Source organism: Microtus oregoni, unplaced genomic scaffold, assembly GCF_018167655.1.
Source record: "Microtus oregoni isolate MIOR12 unplaced genomic scaffold, Mior012 000026F_ref0000081, whole genome shotgun sequence".
NCBI lineage: Eukaryota > Metazoa > Chordata > Mammalia > Rodentia > Cricetidae > Microtus > Microtus oregoni.
Window position 1 is genome coordinate 18691009 of NW_024543085.1, and position 24807 is coordinate 18715815.

A 24807-nucleotide genomic window follows, 5' to 3' on the forward strand; every position below is an offset into this window, starting at 1 on the left:
TCCAGCGGTGAGAACCTTTTTTGGACCCTAACACAAAACTACAGTGGTCTTGATGAGGGTGAATATAATTCTGAGAAGGATTTCAAAGTCTCATTAGGAACTATTGATTTCCTATATCAACCCTAAGAACAGGCACACGGCTCTTATTCCGTTTTTTTTGAAAAGAAAGGAGGAAACAAAGATCCTGATCCTGTAGGACTCCAATCAATAACTGTAGCAACTCCTTGTACCTAGTGACTCAACGAAGAAATGGGTTTTAGCCAATATACATCAAGAACCAAAAAAAGTTAGTTGATGGAGAATTCTCAGGTATCGATGTAGTTTCAAATTATCCCCCCTGCCCCCCCCACACACATACAAGATACCTTCTAATTAAGAGAAGGAGTGTGGCATTGTAGCGAAAGAACTCATGCTTCCCTGACATGCCACTTTTATCAGGTGATCAAAGAAAACACCAGCAATGATGAGCCCCATAGACTCCCCGTGACTAAAGCACAATGATTGAAGCGCATTCCTTTTTGGTGACATTCCTAATAAAATCGCAGACCCTGAATCTCTCATGAGGAACCATCAGATCCATTCAAATTGAGGGAGACCATATGAAGCCGCTACAGGTGGCCAGAGCGTTGAGATTGTAAGAGTCAGAAAAGGATACAGGAAATAAAATGTTATCCGTTGATACGACAACCAAAAGAGCTGTCACCAAACTCAATGTTGCCATAAAGGACCTTATTGGAAGGTCTTGTTCATACTCCCATCATGATTGGAGAGGGCCAATGTTTTTATGGTGGTTTTGCTATTATATTATTCTGTGTTATAATAGACTGAACTCTCTTAAGCCATTGGGAAATGCCGGGAGAGTTTTGGTGGGCTTGTCCACTTTGGTGGCCGTCTGCCTTTGTGAAATGTGTCTCTGTATGTTTTTGTTTTTCTTTTCTTTTTTTTTTTTTTTTTTTTTTGGTTTTTCGAGACAGGGTTTCTCTGTGGCTTTGGAGCCTGTCCTGGAACTAGCTCTGTAGACCAGCCTGGTCTCGAACTCACAGAGATCCGCCTGCCTCTGCCTCCCGAGTGCTGAGATTAAAGGCGTGCGTGTTTTTGTTTTTCTAAAGATGCGAGTTTGCTTTTTTTTTTCTTCCTGCCGGCTTCGAGTAGCACTCCGGGTACTAGGTGAAAAGATAGGTGCTGACCACAGTGTTGGAAAGAGTGGTAAGTGCTTCTCAGCTTGTTTCACAGTTCGGAAGACTGCTAAGGCACCTGTTTTGAGTAAGCTTACATTCTATTACGGAAGAAAGGTGAAAACAAATGAGTAGAGAAGAAACTTGCAGCGGGATGAATGCTGAGAGAATGGACACGGCAGAGGGAGACAGTAGCGCTAGGACTACATAATAGGAAAAACCGAGCCAGGGAAGAAAGAGGAGGGGCGATGTTCAGCGCATGCGCATGCTCAAGGAAGGCGCCAAGGTGCCAAGACGAGGAAAATTTATAGTTGTATTTTCAGGTTTGGAAATGATAAGCGTGTCAAAAAACTAAAAATCTGGAACTAAGGCAAGTAGCAGACCCCTGCCAGTCTAGAGAACAGGATAAGAAGGCCAAATAAAGCCAAATATAGAAATATGACACATTCAGAGCCAACATTCGTTTCCCAGATACGCATCAAGGTTCTAAATGTGAAAATGGTCTCCAAAAATAACTCACGGAATACAGTTTTGATTGGACGATTGTAAGAGCCAAATGATTCTTTATAAGGCATTATGGATTATCGTTGAATTGAGTTTTAAAACTAGAGGAATTTTCCATGTTCTGTTCTACAAGTTTTTTCAAACCAATTGAATTAGAGTAAATTCATGTAAAATGAATGTTATTTGCTAAGGCAACTAGTTAACTTTTTCAGACCTGCATCAGGGTCGGGTTTATGGTCAGATGTCTTTTGTGGTGTGGAGTGGGACGATGTCTTTTTAGAGTGGAGGTGGTGGTAACCTTGTGTTAACTTTAGCTTCTCTACCGCCACTGGAGACGTCCTGTGTGCGATAATTTGGCATGTGACTAATAGAATTTCTATGTTTTTCATTGGAGAAGTGAGGATTGACTTCTTTGGAGTTTTTCTGGTTCAACTGTCGTGAACACCATTTAGCCGTGTGGTGCTGATTGTTTGATAATTCCAGTCTGAAAGCGTAGGTCACTGGCCATTCAATGTTTCACAGGTCTGGTTTCTTCTGGCCAGCCTGCCTCTCTCCCAGCTTCAGTTACACTATCCCGGAAGGCCTAAGCTTTCCTTAGGGTTTCTGTGATTCCCACCTTCACTGCTTAGTACCTGCTCAGTACCTTGTTCTGGTTTCCTGACAGTGCATTTGTATGCAATTATGCGGAGGTGAAGTGAGGAACCTACTTTTTAATTAGATGTAAAAATCTGCTTTGTCCTACTGTACTAAACAGAGGAGAAAGGAATGTTAACCAGGCTGAATAATGTATATGTAATTTAAAATACATTTGAGTTTGTGCAAGTGTATTTTTTGATAGTGATTTTTAATATTTTAGGTCTTGTAGCTCATGTCTCAACATAATCATTTTTGACATTCTTTCTAAATGGCCACAATATCTCTTTTGTGTGGATGCTGTACTCTCTCCTTGGATAGTCAACCAGAGTTCTTCCCTTGTCTCCAGTTGGATATTTGTCCATCTTGTAAGACTTATCCCAAGCATCTTGTCTTATAGGAAGCCCTATTGTCTTTTGCCCCATCTTGGTTATGTCCTCTTAGTGTCTCTGAAATACTCTGTACACATTTCCATTATACTTAGTGAATAGCACTGTAACAGTTTGTGTTGTTTGCCTGCTCTAGAGTGAGTTCCTTGATAGCAAACGCTTCATTCATCTTTGAAAATTCTGTATGAAGCCTCATTTTCTAGCTAACGCTAACCTCTCCTAAGTACTTACTGAATGAGTAAACATAAGAACATTAAAAACTGCATTTAGGAGCACTTCAATTTGACAGGGTCTGAGGATAATCTGATAGGATTCTAAACCGTGAATTTGATTGCAGCCAGTAGAGAGTCAAGGATTCTTTTCTGGCCTTCACATGTGATCAGTAACCTGCATCTGGGGGATCTGATACAAGAGACCGTTTGACGATTAATATTTAGCAATTGAATTCAGTTATTCTACATAAAAATTAAAGAAAGTGCTGACCCTTTGAGCAGCATGTTCTTTAAACAGTGATACAGCACTATAATAAATAGGCCTTGTCGTGAATAGAAGATTCTGGGATATAGCCGTGTCTCAGATTTCAAACTTGAATCTCGAACCATCATGCCAGACTTAGGGATTAGAGACACAGTTGAGCCTTATATGTATAAACCTATGTGTAATAAGCATGGGAGGAAGACATGCTGCTGCTATCATGTCGAAGGCCTGTGTTGTTATGTGGCTACATTTTTGTTTTTAAGTACCTGGCTGATCAATTATGGAAGAAAGAGGAAAGCTGGTGGCCAAAAGAGAATTTTCGGTGGCTGTCAGGTATCATCATCATCATCATCATCATCACCATCATCATCATCATCATCATAATCAGTTACCATCACCACTCCTTCCCAAACCAGAATAATTTCTAAGGCTGACTCTTCTGTATTTGTTTATTTCATTGGCATTAGCCAGACATCAGCATCAAAAATCTTCCTCTCTTTCTTTCAATCTTTCCTCACGTAGTTCGCTTGCCTTTCATTGAGAGAAAATAGTTCATTGCAACTGCTACTAGCGAAAAATTGCTCCAATGATCATCTTTCATTGTCTTCAGTCTAAAGCCTGAATATGAAAATGAACTCATGTGAACAATATAGGTAAATATAGAATCTATAACACTAATCAAAATTGCTGTCTTTGAGTCTCATTTTCCTTTAAAAATGGTAATTTATCAGAGAGGCCAGAGAAACAAGAACTATATTAAATTTACTCTGATTTTTTTTTTCATTCCTGATAATAATGTTTCATACCAGACTAGTGTAGTGGGCTCATTTCAAGATTTGGGTTCAGCACTATGAGTCTTTTGTTTTACATTTATATTTGCAGAGAAAGCCTGAGTTGTAATTGTTCTATAGCTCTTTAAAAATTTACCTTTTCTTCCTGTTGCAGATTAGACACCGTAGTAAGGGAGCTTATTGGTTCCTCTTCTGTTTCTGCCACAAAAATACACAGCAAAAAGCCACTTATGGGTGAATGGGTTGGTATTGGCTCAGGGTTCCAGACATGTAGAGTCCTTCCTGGAAGAGAAAATATGGCAACCCCACAACGGTGTGGCAGGAGCCAGAATCTGCCTGAATTCTGTGCATGCCCACACAGAAAGCAGAGAGAGAAAACAGAAAACAGGGCCAGGCTATTGGACTCCACTCCCAAGTGATAAACTTCTTCCAGCATTTGGAGACACCGATGATTTCCTTAAATTTCACAGTGGTACTGAGACATTTGGATAGAACTTCTCGACGAACATAGCTAAATATCACTGCTGACACAAAAGTCCCCATCAGTTAGCAATTTCAACCGACCTTGTAAAGGTTTTTTGCTGGGCTGATGGGAGTGTCCACTGGGGCAGGCACAGAAGGCAAATGTAACCCTGACTTCAGGCTTTCCTGCACAGCTAGCTTGCAGCTGGTCTGTGTTCAACTGCTGGGCTTTCTCTCCCCAAAAGCCTCTCTGGCCAGAACAAGAGCAGAACACCTTCCGCTCTGTGCATGCTTGCTATGGAATGGGGGTGTTGTCTCAGACATCTTCTTCTGCTTAAGTCAGTATATGTGATGCATTTACTAGTGTGATGTCTATCACTTCATGATTTTTAGGCTGATGATTCTTTTAAGAGATCCCCTTGCTCCTGGGCTAAGAGCTACATCTGGAAACAAAATGTCTTCTTATATAAATTAGCTTTCCATTTTGTTGGAGTTCTAAATTCTACCTTATAATATTTTTATAGAAACTGTTTTATTTCATTTGTATATGGGAATAATTAAAATGTGAACCTAAGCATTTTACTGCCAACATCTTTATGCTATTGCATGACTTTAAAATGTTGGCTCTTTGCCCACTAGTACAATAGCGGTATGAATTTTAGGGGATTAGCCAGTCACCTTCTGTTTGGATTTAGGGACCACTCCCTGAGATGAAACCCATACAAGGCATCATCATCAGGGTCAGAAACCTGTGGCTAAGTAGGTCGCAGGCCTTAGAGAGAATAATTTATTCTTCTGCTAAATGGACACAGCATCCAGACATTCATTAATGACATCACTATGGCCATAGACCAGTGCATCTCTCAACCTGCCTCTGAGAAGCTGCTTTTCAGAGTTGGTAATTAACATAGAGACCCACCGCTGGTCTACACTTAGAAAAGAAGGAATGGACTAGTGCTCAACCCTAACTGGGGTGTCTGTATCATACTCCTCCTCTCAAAGTTCAGGGACAGTCTAGAAGAGGGAATGGAAGTTTCATAAGACCCAGAGACAGTGCAGGACAAAGAAACAGTGTTTTCTAGACATAACAGGGTATTATCCATATGAACTCAGAGCAATGTGATCACAGACACAAGACCTATGCAAGCTCAAGCCAGGCAAATTCTCAGCATGGAGGGTGAGTGATCAGGGCATGGAGCCCACCCCTGGCCGAAGCACTACTGGCATTTGAGGGCTACTGGGAGAGGAAGTATCATATTTTTTTTTAATTTTGTTTTTGTTTTTAATGGTGTGACTCTGGTAGACCAACCACGTTCTGGGTCAGGTCCCACATGTAAGAATATTTGGGCAGCACAAATTCTATTCAGTTGTTTCTATCTTAAAAATATCTTTTAAAACAGAGAACACAAAAGTTGGGTTGGTAGAGAGATGAGGTAGAGCTGGAAAAAGCTGGGGGAAGGTGCAAAATATATTGCATAAAATTCTCAAAGAATTAATAAAATAATTAAAAATTTTTATGTTTGGTATACTTGTTAGCATGTAAAAAGCTATCCCACAGCCATATATAAGGCTGTGGCTTAAGTGTATGAATTCTTGAATGAAGTTTTTTTGTGTGTGAGTAGACTAGATTCTATGAACATTACTATAATGTTCACCTCAATATCACTTAAATTTCATATAGTATTGTTATATATTAATCTATAGAGAGAGACACAAACTTTTCTGTGTGCCAAAACCTGGGATGCATGAGAAAAATTTAAGAATAAGAACATCCTGAGTGTTATTGCAGAACATCTCAGCCTTTAATGATCAGTTAGTTATAAGCTTTAAAATTCAGAACTTATTAAGTAATAGCAATTTGAGATTTTTGTCAGATCAGTGTTCAGCTGATATTCTGGTAATTTTTTGTGCATTATTTGATGTTTCAAGGCAAGAGCCAATAAAAAAATAAATCCAATAAAAAATGAAGAGACTATGGGGGATAGGAGAGGGAGAGTCAAAGAGAGAATGAATTTAGAGGATATCCAAGGGAAAATGACTTTTCTTTCATTCTTTTTTTTTGTTTAAATATTTATTTATTTATTATGTATACAATATTCTGTCTGTGTGTATGACTGCAGGCCAGAAGAGGGCACCAGACACCGTTACAGATGGTTGTGAGCCACCATGTGGTTGCTGGGAATTGAACTCAGGACCTTTGGAAGAGCAGGCAATGCTCTTAACCTCTGAGCCATCTCTCCAGCTCTTTTCTTTCATTCTTTTGATTGCATCATTCACTCACTTTTTTTCTCTGTGTATGTTTTCTCCAAACATTCAGAAATTTGCATATGAATGCTATTTTACTACTTTCCTCTTTATTTTACATTTATTTTTCTTACTTCATAATTTTAGTGCTAGTGACCACTGAAGTAATGTTTTGCAGTGCAGAGTGCTTTGTAAAATATATTACACTCTAGAACGGCAACTGTCAATCTGCGTCGTCACAAACGGACACTGAGTGGCAATGTCACACTGACTTGTGTTTTCATCCCGCAGACAGTTGTTTAATCCTCTGCGTCAGAGTCTAAGAGCGGTGTTGAATAAGAGACAGATATATATATATGGACATTCAGATAAGTCCAGGACACTGTCAACTCTATCTACATGGGGGTAGGAGATGCCTGTGAAAATAGCCGTTGATTTTTGCAGCACCTTCCTTCCTACTGTGCCTGGATTCCTCTGCCACCTGAGTTTGCTCAGGCTTATCACTCAGTGGAGCAGGACGTGGGTTCCCTCCGTCAGAATCATGTCTGTCCATTAACGCCCACACCAGTATGCTTTTACCGTTCTTGTTCACTTTTCTTCACCATGTCTGCTCCTTTCAGACGTATGTGGGTTTATTTAACATTCTGCCCACACTTCCCCCTCCAACAAGTAACAAAGTAGCAAACAACCTTGAACTCCGGCAAACTCCCCTACCGAGTTTGGAATTGCTTTCCTTTCCACTTGGAATAGAGAGGGCATAGGATACAAACAGTCTGATGCACAAAGACTATTTTACAAATTCCTAAGTTGCTTTTTCTGTATGCTAGACTTGGTTTGGCAATCATGTGTACAGGAAGTAGACAAGTTGGCTGAAAAAATTACAGCCTGTTAAATCCTCCAGTGACAAGCACAAGAAATCAATGGGAGTGGTGCTAACTCAAGTGACGAATGAATGGGTGAAAGATTTGATAAAGGAATAATTTGCCTACATTACCTAGAGTTTCCCATTCAGTATTCTGAAGTGCTTGCTACAGGTAAATCATCTCATGGTCTTCTACAACTTGTCCAAACACAACTCAGAGAGACTCGGTTTGATGAATGACACGATCCACCTGCCTTCTCAGATGCATAATCCTGGGCTTTAACCACTGCATACTAAAGTCTCCAACCACGCTAATGATGAACTTGAGAACTTACATAATAATGCTTAAGTGCTTAAGTATAAGAGTAATTTAACCTGTCAATATTAAGACAGGTAAAATGTATTTCATACTTGTTACCTTTTAGTGTGTGTGTGTGTGTGTGTGTGTGTGTGTGTGTATGTGTGTGTGTGTAGAACATTGACATTTATTGGCTAACCTCTCTTGATTTTTGTGCTCCCTGTCATTGAAACAGCCTGTCTTTTAGAGTCCTCTATATGAGGAGCCTCCTCAGTTGTTACTTTTCTTCTGTGGTTTGTCTTTTTTCTTTATTTTTCTTTATTTACTTTTGCTAGAAATAAAATCCTTAACCTTACCCTGGCCTCTTTTCTTTTGCCTTTCCATCACAGAAATTAAGGAGTCATTTAGATCATGTTCTGCTCCAAAAATCACCACATAGCAAATATTACAGACTAATGCACACTCTGTAATTTGCATTTATCTAAAACGCAATTTAGCTGCTCAGCCCCATTGTGCTATAACATAAGAAAACATAGAGTTCAGACGTTGGTTCTTTCTTGGTATCTTTCAGCATAACTTCAGAATAAACTGCTCTACTGCCATCCAGCAAAAGCAAGATTTACAGTTGACTTTAGGAATGTTGCTGTAATTGATCTTTTTCTTTTTTAAATTTTGCTGTTTCATGTTTGATTGTCATGAGTTCTAATGCATAAAATTATCACCATTTCTTGTAAACAAATGTTTATGGAACACTATTGTATACTATTTATTATAGATACTAGTGTGTGTGGAAACAACAAAGAAATAAGCATTAATGCATTAGAAGAAGAAATATAAATCAAAGACATTGAGCCTGACCAAAAGCAGAAAAATATTTTTGTGAAGCTGCTGGGGTAAAGTGTTTCTAGGAAGTTGTATCTGAGTAGGGACCCAACTGAAGCCAGAAGACCTTGTAGATATATGGGAGAGCAGTCCAGGAGATGAGAGTAATTTCCAAGATTTTGCGTGCTCTGGGACAGTGTGGCTCTAGCAGAGTTGCCAAGAGCAGTGGGAAAGAAAAGCAGAGAGGATGTAAGTGGTAGCAGATCTGACAGCCTGGGCAGCGGTCTTCTCTTCTGAATGATATGGACAGGCACTGGAGGATTTAGGGAAGGAGTGGACTGAGAGCTTGTGTGTACTGAGCTAGGTGGTGGTGATGCATGTCTTTAATTCCAGCACTCCAAGAGGCAGAGGCAGGTGGATCTCTGAGTTTAAAGCCATCCTGGTCTACAGAGCAAGTTCCACGCTGTCCGGTGACAGCCAGGGCTACACAGAGAAAGTCTATTTCAAACACTCGAACACACACACGCACACACACACACACACACACACACACTCACACTCACACACAGATTTGCTAGTAAATTTTATTGACTGCAGAGTAATTAAATTACTACATTGAGAGCGATTTAAACACAATTTAGTTTCTGGTTTCTTGGGGTCAGGAGTAGTGAAGCCTTCTTAGTTGGGTTCTCTTGCCCAGGGTCTCACAAGTGTAACAAGAAGGTGTCTCATTTGAATCTTGGCTTCTTCTTCCAAGTACATTCAACTTGTTAAAAACAATTCACTTCTTACAGATCAGAAAATTGTGGTGCCTGGTTTTGTTAGTTTACTAGCTCTGGTTGAGAGTTTGGGTGCACCCTCAGCTCCCAGCCTTGGCTCTTCGATCCTGGGCATGTGACCTCTTAGAGTCTGGTCACCCAACTCTTCAAAACCAGGCAGAGAATCTCTAACACCTAAAATCTCTTATTGCTGAGGAAGTTTCTATACCAAAATCAAGCAGTGACTTGCTATTGCCTTTGCCATAGAATATGAATTATTCAGAGAATGTCTGCCCACCATTAAGCACAAAATGTATGAGGTATAAAATAGTGATAATTTGGAGGGACATTTCATAATTGTGCTTGCGACACACAGAGAACAGAGTTGTGGAAGAGACCAAGATGTAACTGTAGAGCTGAAAGAAAGCACTAAAGATCTCTTAGCTAGTGTGGTTATTTCATGTAGATGAATTACCTGGGTATTGTATTCAAATGCATATCTGGCGTCATGGGGCTTCAGAGAACTGGCTTTCTTAAACCCTCTTTCAGGAGGCTTCTTCTGGAACATTAAGTATAATAAACCCGATTTGGGCTAGTATGGTGATGGTAGAGATGACAGATAGTGTAATTATTTTGAAGGCAGATCCACTATGACTTACTGAGATGGAAACTTAGACCTGTCAATAATTTGTAAGTTTAGAGAATGGCAAAGTGTATGAAGAATTTGTTTCAGAGAAGAAACCGAGAGTTCCATTTTGGAGGCTGAGTATGGTGACAAACACCTTTAATTGCAGCCTTCAGAGAGAGGTGGATATCTTTGAGTTAAAGGCCACCCTGGTCTATAGAGTTCTAGCACAGCCAGAGTTAAATGTGTAGAGAGGCCCTATCACACACACACACACACACACACACACACACACACACAAAGGTCCATTCTGGATATGCTAAGATCCAAGTCAGAGTGTTGATGAAATGCAATTGACCAAAGTCAGCTTCTATGTTACACACAATGTTACCAGAGACATAAAATTTCATGCTCTGTGAAGTGTGGCTATGTGACTCTTATTTTTAAATGTAAGTCATGAGAAGGATCTTATTGATTCATGCTGCAACTCTGTATGATTCCTTTACACTGACATTAGTAAAATTAGCAACATTTACTTGTCCCCGTGCCAAAGTTCCTACATATCAAAGTGAAAGCAACATATCATTACTGAAATCAATAAAACTATTTCTAGAAACCAAAATGGGCATCACTGTACATATTCAAAGCACGTTGTGCTCAACAACTCTCGAGGAATATAGCCAATGTCGGGAGTATGTTTTTATCACCTATTGATTTTGGTGAAATCCTCACTCTGTGGTATTATCTGCTTTCTCCAGGACTTCAGAGGTGGTCTCACGGTGTGACTAATGATCCTTTCTTTCCAGGAATGTTTTGCAAATTAGCTTTGTCTCCACAGTGGAGATGTGGTCTTTCAATTCAGTTTACATGGAAGTTATCCTGCATCTTCTCTCACATCCCGAGGGGGTGTGTGGTGTAGGCTGGGGCCGCACCAAACAGAAGTCTTTACTGGGGATTTCCCAAAATTCTAGTGATACCAGCTAGGCTTCAATCATACGCATTTTTAGAAAGAAAAGTTTTCAAACTTATACCCACTTAAACTATGTTGCCATTTTCCCTTCTTTGTGATAACTGTAGAAAAGTGAGAAAAGATTGAGCCTCGGACTTATACTATCATAAGCATTTGAATGAAACTTTCAGTAAAAGTTGCCGATTCTTAGCACCACTCTGATTCTGTGAATGCGAGGGATGATGAGAGGACTCCAGTGGGCGAGAAATCAATGTAGTAATAAGAGCGGCGGGGCTGCGTTCCCAGCACCCCGGCCGCCTGCACGGCTAGCTTATGCCCGAAATAACAACACACAAACTGTATTCATTTAATCACTGCTTGGCCCATTTCTATCTAGCCTCTTCTAGGCTAATTCTCACATATTAATTTAGCCCATTTCTAATCATCTGTCTAGCGCCCTTAGGTGCGCTTACCGGGAAGATTCTAGCCTATGTCCATCCTGGGTCGGAGCTTCATGGTGTGCGTCTGCCTGGGAGCTGGTTGTGTGGCGTCTCTCTCAAGCGTCTGCTCCCGAGAGGAGACCTGTGGAGTCTGACCTCACTTCCTCTTCCTCCCAACGTCCTGTTCTGCCTACTCCTCCTACCTATCTTCCAACCAATAAAATGGGCCAAGGCAGTTCCTTTATTAGCCAATGACCTTCCTCCATCAAATCAAGGCAATGTGGGCACTTGGATTCTGAGGGCAGTTTGTTTTGTGGAAGAGATGGAAATTCTCTCACTGGACACTGAAATATTAATAAGGTGTTTTGGTTTAATGTGGTTATATAATAAGACTTGATTGTATGACCAATTAGTACAAGGGGAGCCTGAGGGTTGTTTTCAGAAATAAGACTTGAATAGATGGAAATTAAATCAAATCTTTGGGTGGCAGGAGCGAGGGAGGGTCTGAAGGAGGCTACCTCATGTGGATTGGTAAAGATGTCAGAACCACTCCCAGTGCCTGACCATCTGGATGCTGATCAGGACTATCTTGGCTTTCTGAAGACTCAGAAAAAGCTCTAGTCAAAACAAGCTATTGATGAACACTAAATTTGGCAAATTTATGAGTGGGCCAATAGTTTACATAGTTGGGATTTTAGGAAATTCTAAGTAAACACATCTTTTGGTGCAACCCCAGTCTGTACCATACTCTCTTGTGACATGGGAGGTGATGAAGTATTTAAAATCTACCCTCTAATTGAGGCATAATTATTAAATGATTTATTTTGAAGATATGCCATTTCTATCATTCTAATGTTTTTATGTCATATATTATTTGATAATGTCAAAATTTAGTTTTTACTTGGTTATTTAAGAAACTAATGCTCTTTTCTTTCTTTTCCCTAGGAGCACTAAATCAAAAAAACTGGGGAAAGAAATATCCAACATGTAATAGCCCAAAGCAGTCTCCTATTAATATTGATGAAGATCTTACACAAGTCAATGTGAATCTTAAGAAACTGAAATTTCAGGGGTGGGAAAAAGCATCCTTGGAAAACACGTTCATTCACAACACTGGGAAAACAGGTAACAGACTTGTCTTTCCCTGTGGCAGGTTCTTCAGACAAAAAATACTTTTAGATAAGATGCATTTCCTTTGAATAATATGCTAGGAACCGAAAAGATGCTGATAGTAGAAAAACTGAAATGGAATAGAGACAATTAGACATTTTGCCAAAAAGAAAGATGGCCCGGCCGTGGTGGCGCATGCCTTTAATCCCAGCACTCGGGAGGCAGAGGCAGGCGGATCTCTGTGAGTTCGAGACCAGCCTGGTCTACAAGAGCTAGTGCCAGGACAGGCTCCAAAGCCACAGAGAAACCCTGTCTCAAAAAAAAAAAAAAAGAAAGAAAGAAAGATTTTGAAAATTTGTATAAAAATGTAGCTAACAATATCATCATGTCGTGTTTTGTATTTGTGTAATGAGAGTGGTCTTGCCATTTGATGTGTGAAAAAGATAATAAAATTAGGGCTAGTGAAATTTTGTAGTTCAGTGCATAATCAGACACTTGGTCAGTATTTCTGTATCTTATTGCATTAGAATTTGATCTTGGATGTTCAGCTGCATGCTATAATCAATATTTGAATATGGTGAGATAATGAATTATATTTAAATTTAAGAAAACAAATTAATAGCTTTTTGTTTGAGGAATAAATTTAAAATTATAGTCCATCCTTAAGGAGTTACTGAGTAAGCACCTTTTGTAAGATTATTTTCTTTTCTCAAAACATGCAAAATGAAATTCCTTAAATTATTATTAATTAAATTAATATTAATCTAATAAAATAAAGTATTATTAAGAAATGTAATTTCTTAAATTAAGAAAATTCTGGTAAGCCATGAATAGATATAATAGTTTACAAATGTGAAATATTTCCCTTTTGGTAATTTTCTTCTTGACACAAAACACTTTGTCGGTGAATTCTATAAATGTGTAAAATTTTGCAAAATCAGAAAAATATTCAAAATTATAATAACAGATTTATTAATGTGGTTTTATAATAAATACATTTATTCTGTATTTAATATTTATATAATGTAATTAATAAATGTAATAATTTAACTTCACATTCTTGGAGAATAAAGATTTTTCTCAATCAGTGTCTAACATGTGATAGGTTTTTAATATTATTTGAATAAATAGTTAAGAAAATGTTGGCAGGGCTGGAGAGATGCTCAGGGTTAAGAGCACTGGCTGCTCTTTTCGAGGTCCTGAGTTCAATTCCAAGGAACCACATGGTGGCTCACAACCATCTGTAATTAGATCTGGTGTCCTCTTCTGGAGTGTAGTATACGCCTCCAGAACACTGTATACATAATAAATAAGTCAAAAAAAAGAAAAAAAATGAAAAAGGAAATTTTGACATGTTACATTATGTCAAATAATAAAAGTAACTTGTTTCAATTCTTTAAAATACAATACAGTTTTTGCAAATGTTAAAAGCTGTAGTTTTAACATGAATCCCTGCTTCAATCATTTAGGGTGTAATGGTTAAGTTCTATTCCTTACAGTCACTCTGAGTTTATGAGTGACTATTAAAATGATAGTGTAAACTTACCTTGTCTGTGACTCAGTTACCTTATCTGTAACAGAGATCACAATGATCTTTGCTTCCTAAGGTTATGTGACGATCAAGTAGATAGATAAGAGGTATAAATAATCCTTATCAACTAGGTACTTCATAAATGGTGACTGTTGACTGTCATTGTTTTCATTAATGTCATTGTGCTTGACTTTCTTATTATCATAATCAATGGAAGCATGTATCACTCTCTGGCTAGCCGGGGTGTGTGTGGTTTAATCAATGACGCCAATACCAACTGATTTCTGCTTAGCTGAACAAGGACAACTTAAATCAGACTTAGGTCTTCTTGAATCAGAATGAGAGACATTATAATCGCGCACTAGGCAAGCCAGAGAATCATTATCCTCCAGATTAATGGTAAAACTAAAGCCAGTAAAATCTGTGGGACTTGGGGAAGTTTGGGTTCTCGTGATGGATACTCCAAGTTTAAATGTGGAAATGCAGAATCCTCTCATTTGAATGGGCTTCCCAACTGGCTTGCCTAAGACAATTTGTGGAGCCAGATGAGGTCTGAACTGAAAGTAGGAGTTAGATGGAACAAAAAGATGTGGGGTGAGAAGCTCTCCTGCCTTTCCTAAGTCCATCCCATCATTGTTATCAAGCCCCTTGAGGCAGCAGAGCTTTGAAGAAAGAGCAGTCTCAGTAGACCAAACAGGCTGTTCTGCGGTGAGAGCCAAACAGGAGTCATGTCTTCAGTGTCCTTGATTTGTGGCAATAAGGTGTACTAAGTATGTTAGTATAAGGGCAAAACTGAAATTCAAAATGCTTTAAAACTCTTAAAAGTTGTCAAGTGTGTTTTATCATGTCTCTTGAGTAGAGGAAATTTAGTAAAAATTCATAAATTTGGTTTTGAGAACGTTAGATGAATTTTTGGCATTTTCGATTCGTTTGTTTTGTTTTGTTTTGCTTTAGTGGAAATAAATCTCACTAATGACTACTATCTCAGTGGAGGACTTTCAGAAAAGGTATTCAAGGCAAGCAAAATAACTTTTCACTGGGGAAAATGCAATGTGTCGTCGGAAGGGTCAGAGCACAGTTTGGAAGGGCAGAAGTTTCCTCTTGAGGTAAGGTAGCAGCCCCCTGATTCCAGGCCTACTGTCTACATCTTTGAGATTTTCTCTCTAAGATAGAATTTGACTCGCTGTTTTGTTTAGAATTTCGAACATACAGTTATGTTTTGATGATTTGATCAATATATGCTTTCCTTCCAAAAGACTGTAAAGTCAGTGACCATCTTTAGCCTCTACTTATATTGACTACATAGATACCCAGATTATTCTTGACTAGCTTATCAATAAATGCAGATGAGAAATTGAATGAATAAAATAATCAAATTGGTGATATAATCAAAGTACTGCAGAATGCTTGCATTTAAGTCCGTTAATTAAAATGAGAAAAAAATCTTATGTTTAAAACTAAAAAAGAGTTATAAGTATGATAAATGATGTTTATATTAAAAACTTTCATATGTCTCTAAAGTACTAAGCTTTCTGGAAAATAGTTTAATTTGTATTGAAACTTTAATTGTTTATTTTTAGTATTTTATAATTTGGATTGTAGCAACAATATTTGATTAATTAATTACTGATTAATATAAATTACTCAATTTATGTGTAAAGATTTTTATATAATATTAAATATTGAAACAAAGAGCATGATGAAGAACATTATGATGAAATTTCAGACCTTGTAAAAATCATGTTTTGAGTGATATAATTCCCTGGAAAGTTTCATTCGGAGGGTGGGGAGATGGCCCAGCAGGTGATTCCAGTGCTCCTATAGCAAGGGGGAGGGGCAGAAAGCAGACACCCCAGAAGCTCTTGGGCCAGCTGTCTTGGAGTAAGTAATGGAAAGCAACAGAGACCCAGCTTCAAACAGGTAGATAGCAAGACTCAATATCCAAGACTGTCCTCTCACCTCTATAGCCATCCCCCCCCCCGACACACACACACACACACACACACACACACACAGAGAGAGAGAGAGAGAGAGAGAGAGAGAGAGAGAGACAGAGAGAGAGAGAGAGAGAGAGAGAGAGAGAATTCATACCCTCCCATCACAAAATATTTTATATTATTAATGCATTGGAAAAAAAAGAATATAAAATGACCTGACCAGCAAACTTTGCAAAACATGAAAACTAATTACATGAGACTGGGCCAAATGGACCAGACTCTACCCTTAGTGACATGGTATTGTACAAATCATTTGATTTGCATATTCTTCTATTTTTGTCCTTTGAAACAGACCTACTAGTACCAGCTGTATGGAGTTAATTAAGGGAGGGAATATATTTAATACTCTTTAGAAATCCTTCAGAGAAGCCATGAAAAGGTGAACAGTGGGTTTCTTGAAATGATAGTATTATAAATGCCTCTTATATTTGCTTCTTTAAAAATCCTCCATTACCCACAATGAAACTGTATTACTTTTTATAATTCAAAAATAGTTAGTAGTAATAAAACAATGCTAGAGTGAATTTTGTTGAAGAACCAAAAGGCCTTTTAAAATGTGAATAATACATTTGTGAACTATAATCAGGAGGGGTTGTATATTAACTATCTAGGAATAAATTTATATGTATTAAATGTGTCAAAGAAATAAACACCAACAATTTAAATACATAGCATCTCGCTTCTATGACTTAAGCTTTTGTACAGTTATCTACTTTTTTAAGCAATCAAAATAAATACAAAAGAATGTTTGATGTTGGGCGGTGGTGGTGCACACCTTTAATCCTAGCTCTCCAGAGGCAGAGGTAGGTGGATCTCTGAGTTCAAGGCCAGCTGGTTTACTGAGTGAGTTCCAAAATAGCCAGGACTCTTATATAGAGAAACTCTTTAAAGACTCTTTTAGAAGAGTTGTTTGTTGGCTTGCTTGCTTTTTATTTTCTGTGCTGCTTTTAAAAAAATATTTTTCAGGCTAGAGAGATAGCGCAGGGATTAAGAATTGTGTGCTGCTCTTGCAAAGTGCCCCAGTTAAGTTTCCAGCACCTATAAGATGACTCACAAATGCCTGTAGCTCCAGGTCCAGGAATCCAACTCCCCATTATGACCTCTGTCAGCAACTATGCCCACATGCACCTACTTCCACATAGACATACACATAAGTACAGCATTAATAAAAATAAAAATAAATGAAAATAAAAAATAAAAATAAATAAAGTTCAAAGAGTTGACTTATTGGATAAAAGCATTTGCAGAGGATTGAAATTCAGTTCCCAACACCCACATAGTAGCTCAGAACTATCTATAAGTCTTGTTCCAGGGTACCTGATGCCCTCTTCTGGCCTTCCTGGGCACCAGATATACGTGTGGTGAACTGACAAACTTGTAGGCAAAGCAATCAGAGACACAAAACAAAATTAAATACATCTTTAAAATAAGTGAATCCTAGAAGTATTTTCCACGCTGTTGTTCATGGAAAGGAGGATCCTAGAAATTTTCCTTCTATTCTTTCTTCTTTCCTTCCTTCCTTTGTCTCCCACATTCCACAACCAAGTCTTTTGAATTCTTTTTACAAATTATATGTGTTTTAGAAAGCAAATTCAAACCATGATTATTTCTTCATAACTTTTTAAATGTCAATATATTATTAGTTTTTCTTTCATCTTAGTCTCTTTCAGTCCATCCCCATTCCTATCCCTTACCATTTGTAGACAGAAGTTTCTGTCCTGCCTGGTTCCACAGCCATTCTGTCCCAAATAAACACACAGAGGCTTATATTAATTATAAACCAGTTGGCCTGGTGCTCAGGCTTATTACTAACTAGCTCTTACAACTTAAATTAACCCATAATTCTTACTTATGTTTACCCAAGTGGTTTTGTACCTTCTCTCAGTTAGGCATTCTCATCTTGCTTCCTCTGAGTTTGGGTGGCTACTGACTCCCTGCCTTTCTTTTTTCCAGAATTCTTCTAATCTGGTTGTTTCACCTAGACTTCCTGCCTGGCTAGTGGCCAATTAGTGTTTTATTAAACCAATATGAGTGACAAATCTTTACCGTGTACAAGGACATTATCCCACAGCACCCATCCTTATGTCTGTTTCCTAAATGACATTGGTGACTTCCCATAGCTTCATGGTGTGACCACTGCCTGCTTCTTCAGCCTCCTCCCTTACAATGATCCATTGATATCACATAAAATGACTTTCAGTTTTCCATGCTTATATTTTCTTGGTGTACACCTTTCTGGGAGCACTTCCTTAGAACAATAGAGCATCCACCAATTCCTTCCCATTTCAACTTACTCAAATCTCTTTGTCCTTTGTTGGCTTAGATGCCCTCACTGAAAACGCATTGTTGGCACACCATAGCCACTGCTGTCCTGCTGGACATGGTGCTTCTCCACTTACAGTCCTTGAGAGTTCTCACAGGCTTTCTACTCTCGCCTGAGTTCTACCTTTATATGAGGGGATCCCTGCAGGTGTCGTATAGGGAAGTGAACCACGTGAAGAGATAGCAATAAAAACTCAGTGCAGATTGACTTCATCAACCTGGATCAGACTGTGGGAAGTCAGGCAATTTATTCCCATCGTATTTAAGTTCTGTACAATTTTTTTAAAAGGTTTCCAGGTGTAATTCAGTCCCTGTTGCACAAAGAAGCAAAATTATATTGAAACTCAACTCAGGGTTCATGTCATTTCTTCCATGTTGTGGGTTCTAGAAATAGGCTACCTGTGCCAACTGAATCCTAAAAGTCTGGCTTAGTCATGCAGATTGCTTAGACATCATTTGAGCTATTAGTCACCTCTGGTCCTGGGTGAGGGAGCTTTGGGGAACCTCTGGCTATAAGCGTCATTTAGATTACTAACCTTTTCCAGTTCTAGGTGTAGGAGCTTGATATGGTTTGGCTCAACTAATGATACAGATCACCAGGCTGTTAAACATTTCTATTTCTTAGCTTTCTAGATGGAAGAACAGGTTTTTCATCTTTACCTTTGGAGAGACAATCCTGAGTGCTTAACATTCCTGGTTTCTCTGGAAATCTGTGGGCACAAGACATTCTTGCTATGTGCCCAACATTTATATAGCTCAGTTACCTGGGTTTAAGCCCATAAGCGAAGAATCCATTAAAAGCTTGAATACAGTCTGTCGTGGCTGAGCATCTAGAGTAGACACTCAACAGGCAAGCTGCACAGCAGAAGTTACAATAGGAAGCTTGAAACACTTGGCATTTTTTAAATACAAGTAGAATCTTTTAGAATTTCAGTGTAAGATCCGTAAATACCCCGTGATAATACCCAAAACTGTAATAATGGGCCATCAAGAAAGGAATGCTTACTCAAGAAACAGCAAGTTACAGGTTTGTAGATTCAAGTAAAACAGTTAAAAGAATCTTTGTTAATTTTTGTAGGTTCAATGATTACTTAGGGAATTGTTACTGTCATGTTTTGCTATTTTCTTGGTAATACATGCTATCCTAGAAAGATTCTGTATTTCCTTCTATATTCAAAGATATAAATGATAGAAAACTTATTTAAGTATATGTGTAACTGAGAAATTATTTGGGGGAATGCAGAGAATATAGAATTATGTAGTCTGTAGAATTTTTCAGTAGATTTTGCTGACTTAGTCAGCTTCTCTGTTTTGTCTCTGTTGATTTTCATGCAGTGCTTCTAACAAAACTGTCATCACTACATTTACAGATGCAAGTCTACTGCTTTGATGCGGATCGATTTTCAAGTTTTGAGGAAGCAGTTAAAGGAAAGGGGAGGCTGAGGGCTTTATCTGTTTTATTTGAGGTAATTATTACACACATGTTTATAACTAATCTTTTCCATCGTAGAACTGTAAGGAGTAAATGTTAATATAAATACAAGCTGGAGACATCACCACCCTAATGATCATTGGTGGTCATTTCCAGGAAGGGTGACCCCTGGCTGGTATGGTTAAAAGAGTGTTCATACTCATTCACTGGAAAGGCTTCTTCCAGCTGAAGTGGACAGGTTAAGTGCACAGATTTGCATATCTGTCCATGAAGAGTATCCCAACTCAATAGCAAGTAACTAAATCACAACATTTCCCATTTTACTTTTCAGAGTGTAAAATAAAAAGTTACCTGATTTTTCTGTTTTGTTTGTACCTTGCTCTTGAAAACAATGGGTGGGGTGGGGTGTGTTCGGAACATACTAAAACATACTTAAACTGGAATTCCTTGTGCAACAGTCAGTTAATTGTTGGATCCTGTTCTCATAATGTCATTCTTCTTTCACAGGTTGGAATGGAAGAAAATTTGGATTTCAAAGCCATTATTGATGGAATTGAAGGTGTTAGTCGTTTTGGTAAGCTGTTACGATTATGATATGAATTCCTATGTGAATCTGCAGTGTGAAAAACCACTTGTGAAGGATGGAGAGGAAAATGTCTGTAAAGATGAGTGTATTTCCCTTCCCACACTTGACTGCTTATTTCTCCTAAGTAAAGAACCATATATCAGGGAATTTTTTACCTTAAAGACTATGAGTACTTGGCTCTGATGGCGCATGCCTTTAATCCCAGCACTTAGGAGGCAAAGGCAGGTGATTCTCTCTGAGTTTGAAGCAGTCTTGGTCTATACAACTAGTTCCAGGACAGCCAGTCAGGGGCACACTGTAGGTGCTGTCTCAAGTAAATAAATAATTAATTGACTAATTAAAATTTTAAATTATATGTTATCAATGTAAAAAGAAGTCTGACATTGTCTAAATTCTTTCTTAAAAATAATACGATTGTACTATGCTCTTAAAACATTCACCTCTTAAGCTTTGGTATTATACATCCCCTTAAAAACTATTTAAAACTAATTAATTAAGCAATTACTTTATTATTAATTAATTTTGTTGATTACTTTTTAACAAATTAATTAGTAATTAAGCTAATTAATTTTTAAAATATCAAATTATGAAGTGAAAGGGAATTTTACTCAAGTGGACATCTATTCTTTGGTGGTTTTCTTGGCAGAAGGGTATTTTAAAGAAGTGAAATTCTTGCAAAATGTTGCGGGTTTACATAGAACAGGAAGGAGTGTGCTTTATTTTATCCTGTCTGACACATACCTTGTGGATCTTGTCATACATCACAGCAAATGCTTTTGACAACCTTGGTGACAGGCTCAAAACCTGTGCCCACACAGACAATTTTAATGCTCCCTTGGTTATCAATAAAAATGAAAATTATTCCTCCCTGGTAAGCCAAAGAATCTGAAGTCAGAAACAAGGCTCTCATGGTCCCCTTCTTTGAAAGCAGAAACCCAACCTAGGATTCATTCATCTTTGTCACTTACATTTGAAGATCAGAATTGACTGAACTTTTCATGAGTCAGGAATGTGTGGTCTCCTGCAGAGGAGAACTCTGCTTCCCCTCTTTGTCTATAAGGAAAGGCAAGATCCAGCTGACTGCCTTTCGGTCTACCTGGAAGCAAATTCAACACTGATGCACTTAACTTTTTCTCAGTAAGTCAGAAAGTGGATTCTCTTTCACTGAAGGAAGAGGACCAGGTTGGCTTTTTTTTTTAAAGCATAGGAACCTGAGTGTTTCTGTGTTTTCCATCAGCTGAAGAGACAAGAGAACCAGACTATTCACCCTAACATGTGATGGGACCTTCTCCATTTTCTTTTGCACTCTGGAACATCCCCTAGATTCTATGAAACTGGGGGCTTCTCAGTTTGGTCTGTTGAGCTAGTCTTATTGGGAATCTTAAAGACTGACAATAGCTGTGACCCTTAGACAAAGAGGACCCTGGACTGCATCCAGGTCTTGATTCATGGTCTCCATGTAAGAAAAGTTGCAAACAACTCAGTCTCAGAAACATCATTCAGAATATAAAGTCTGCTCACTATGATGTGGGCTGGCTGCTCAGCTCCTGCATTTCTCTCCAAAAGGCAAAGCTCATTTCGCTTTGAGATCCTATTCTCTCTCCTTTTCCTCTCCCCATAACTATTTGATGTTAGGCATTGTATCTGTAGACTGAGGAGAAAGGTGGTGACTGTGATACAGAGATAAAATATTAATAATCTTCAAGCAGAACAGACAGAAGAGAGAGGTATTAATGAATCTTTTCAACTGCAAAGATGAAAAGCATGCAGGTAATGTTATCAGTGGTTCTCAAACGGACGGTCTCATCAGGGCTACTTATGCTGCTTGCTCAATTGCAGAGTAGGCCCAGCCTTCTGCATAGTGAAAAATCCTTGCAAGCGGTTTTTAGGTGGTCCCTTAAATGTCGTTGTTGTAAGTAAAAGTTGGTTCTGTGTCCCCAGTAGCACTCCTCTAGTGCTGGGCTGTATTATGGCTCTCAGTCACCTGTCTCCGCCTCATCTTCCTCCTTTCATTGTCAACCTCCCCAGGAAAGGAGCTAGTATGTTGGTTGGTTAATCATCTGTGTTTGAGAGACTGGTGATTGAGAGGAATGCCTGAGCACTGATGGAGAGCTGCTGGCCAGGCGTGATTCTCTTATGTAGTTATTCAGATGGAAGTCACAATTATTTCACGAGTCACAAAATATCACCATAGTCCAATTTTCTCAGTGTATGGTGGCAGGACTGAAAATCAGAGCCAGAGTTGAAAAGTCTAATGTGGTATTTAGGACAGAATTTTAGGACAAACATGAAAATACCAGCTGTAACAAACAGCATGAAGTTTTATCCCCTCAGCAAAAAAATATGCCTCCTAAGGTCCAGAAAAAGCAGAATGGATTATGTATTAAGGAGAAAAAAGGAAGACCTCCTTTTCTTCTTAACCTTCCTTACCTTTAATCATCTCCATGTCCCAGGAAATTCTGTGCCCCACATCCCCACATAGGTCTCAAACCTCTGTCCTCTCTGCCCTGCCTCTAGATCTTGAATTGATCAAGAATCAATTCAGTTTCTCCTAGCTAGCAGGGCATCAATTTCCACCTCTTGATTTAATTAGTATATTCCACAATCATATTTTCATAAGACACATATAAAAGAAATTTTATCTGCCTATATGAGTAAGGGCAGTAAAGAAAGAGCTGGATAGCCAACGTGGTGCCCTTGACAAGCACTGTTGGAAAGGAATAAGACATGTCTGCATAATGTCACTATATGGTTTCCACAACAGTATATGATCAGCAAGCCTTCTTGTCTGCAGTTGACATTTGTGCAGCTTGCTATTGTTCAAGATTATTGGATCTATAGACTGTATTTCATTTAAACTTTACAATCAGCATCCCCGTTAACAGATGAAAAGCATAGGTAGTGGAGCATGCTGTCTGTCTCAGCACTGGTCTGTATAGTGAGTTTTGGGATACTCAGAGGTACTTGTATTTCATATTTCCTCTTATTTTAAACCACGTTGCTTTTGCAATAGTAGCTTCTGGGAAAGGGATATCAGTTTTCTTCAATGGAGTGGCACTGGGTATATCAACCACAATCCAGGGTAGGCCCCATACTCGGGAGGAGTTGGGCAACACAAAACAGACTCCAGTTTTGTTTGTTTGTTGTTTGATGCTTTTTGTTGTCTTTGTTCAGTTTGAGGGTTTTATTTCTTTTTAAAAGAGAATGGACATGAAATTGAGTGTACAGGTAAGCGGGAGGAAGATTCTGGGAGATATTGGAAGAAATATATTGTATAAAAAAATCTAAAGAAAACAATGGAGGGAAAAACTCATGTTACAGAAAAATTATTTTTTGTTGTTTGAAATTGAAACTGTAGAAATACAATTATGTTTTATTGTACTGGTATTGTGCTCCGTGACTTTGCCAGATTCATTTATTAAACAGAATAGTCTTTTAAAAATACTTCTCAATATGCATGTTTAATTCAATTTTATCTTGAAGCTTGCAAATGTGGTATATAGTTAAATTAATACAGAATTTAAATGAGAAAAGAAATAAACCTCTTCAAGCACATTCAGTCAGTTCTCCATTGTCTACTAAAAGACAAGAGCTCTTCACCTCTTCGCTTGCATATGAACTTGCTTAATTCCCTGCCTTATGAATTCTTCTTTGTATAATTGTGTTTGTGCCTTTAATTCTTCCTCTTCTCTTTTTTTACCCTTTAAAGCATTTCTTAAAAGACAAGTGTTTATTCCGAATACAACAATGACTATTCCATAATAGTAATGTTTCTATTATTTATGCTTTTTCAGAATACTTGAGATCTTTCTCTACTACAACTCAACTTTTCTTATTTGTAAATAATAGTATCTTGTTTTGCTTCTGAACACACCAGAATTTTTAAAACATGGAAATTTCCGAATAGATGAGAGCAGTGGATCCTAGAAACAAAGAAGCATCAGTTGATATTGATTTTGAAATGACAAAGAGTCCAGAATCCAAAGAATGCTGGCGAGAACACATTTTGGCTCTCTTATTCTCCATTTTTGCCCCAAATAATCACCAAGTTGCTCTTCCAAAAGTTTCCTCAATCTCCTGATTTCTTTTATTATTATTATTATTTTATTTTATTACTTAAAAAATACCAATCTGAATTCCCACTCCTTCCTCTTTTCCCACTTCTTCCCACTTCTTCCACACGCCTTTCCACCCCAACCCCTCCAATCCTGAGAGGGCAATGCACCCCACCCTGTGGAAAGTCCAAGGCCTCCCCACTACATCTAGGTTGAGCAAGATATACATCCAAAGAGAATAGGATCCCGAAAAGCCAGTACACGGAGTAGAGACAAATCCCAGTACCAGTCAGTGACCCCCTCAGTCTGTCCCAACTGTCAACCACATTCAGAGGGACTAGTTTG

General features: G+C 38.4%; 1 protein-coding gene across 4 annotated transcripts in view; it reads left to right on the top strand.

The window, feature by feature from the left end:
* The window catches only part of Ptprz1 (protein tyrosine phosphatase receptor type Z1), a 177617-nt gene that overhangs the window by 70408 nt on the left and 82402 nt on the right, over positions 1-24807 (top strand). For all 4 annotated transcript variants that reach the window (XM_041675477.1, XM_041675478.1, XM_041675479.1 and 1 more), the window contains exons 3-6: positions 12375-12554; positions 15025-15176; positions 19760-19855; positions 20329-20395. In XM_041675477.1, coding sequence (XP_041531411.1) covers positions 12375-12554; positions 15025-15176; positions 19760-19855; positions 20329-20395 — 495 coding nt within the window. The remainder of the gene's footprint in view (positions 1-12374; positions 12555-15024; positions 15177-19759; positions 19856-20328; positions 20396-24807) is intronic.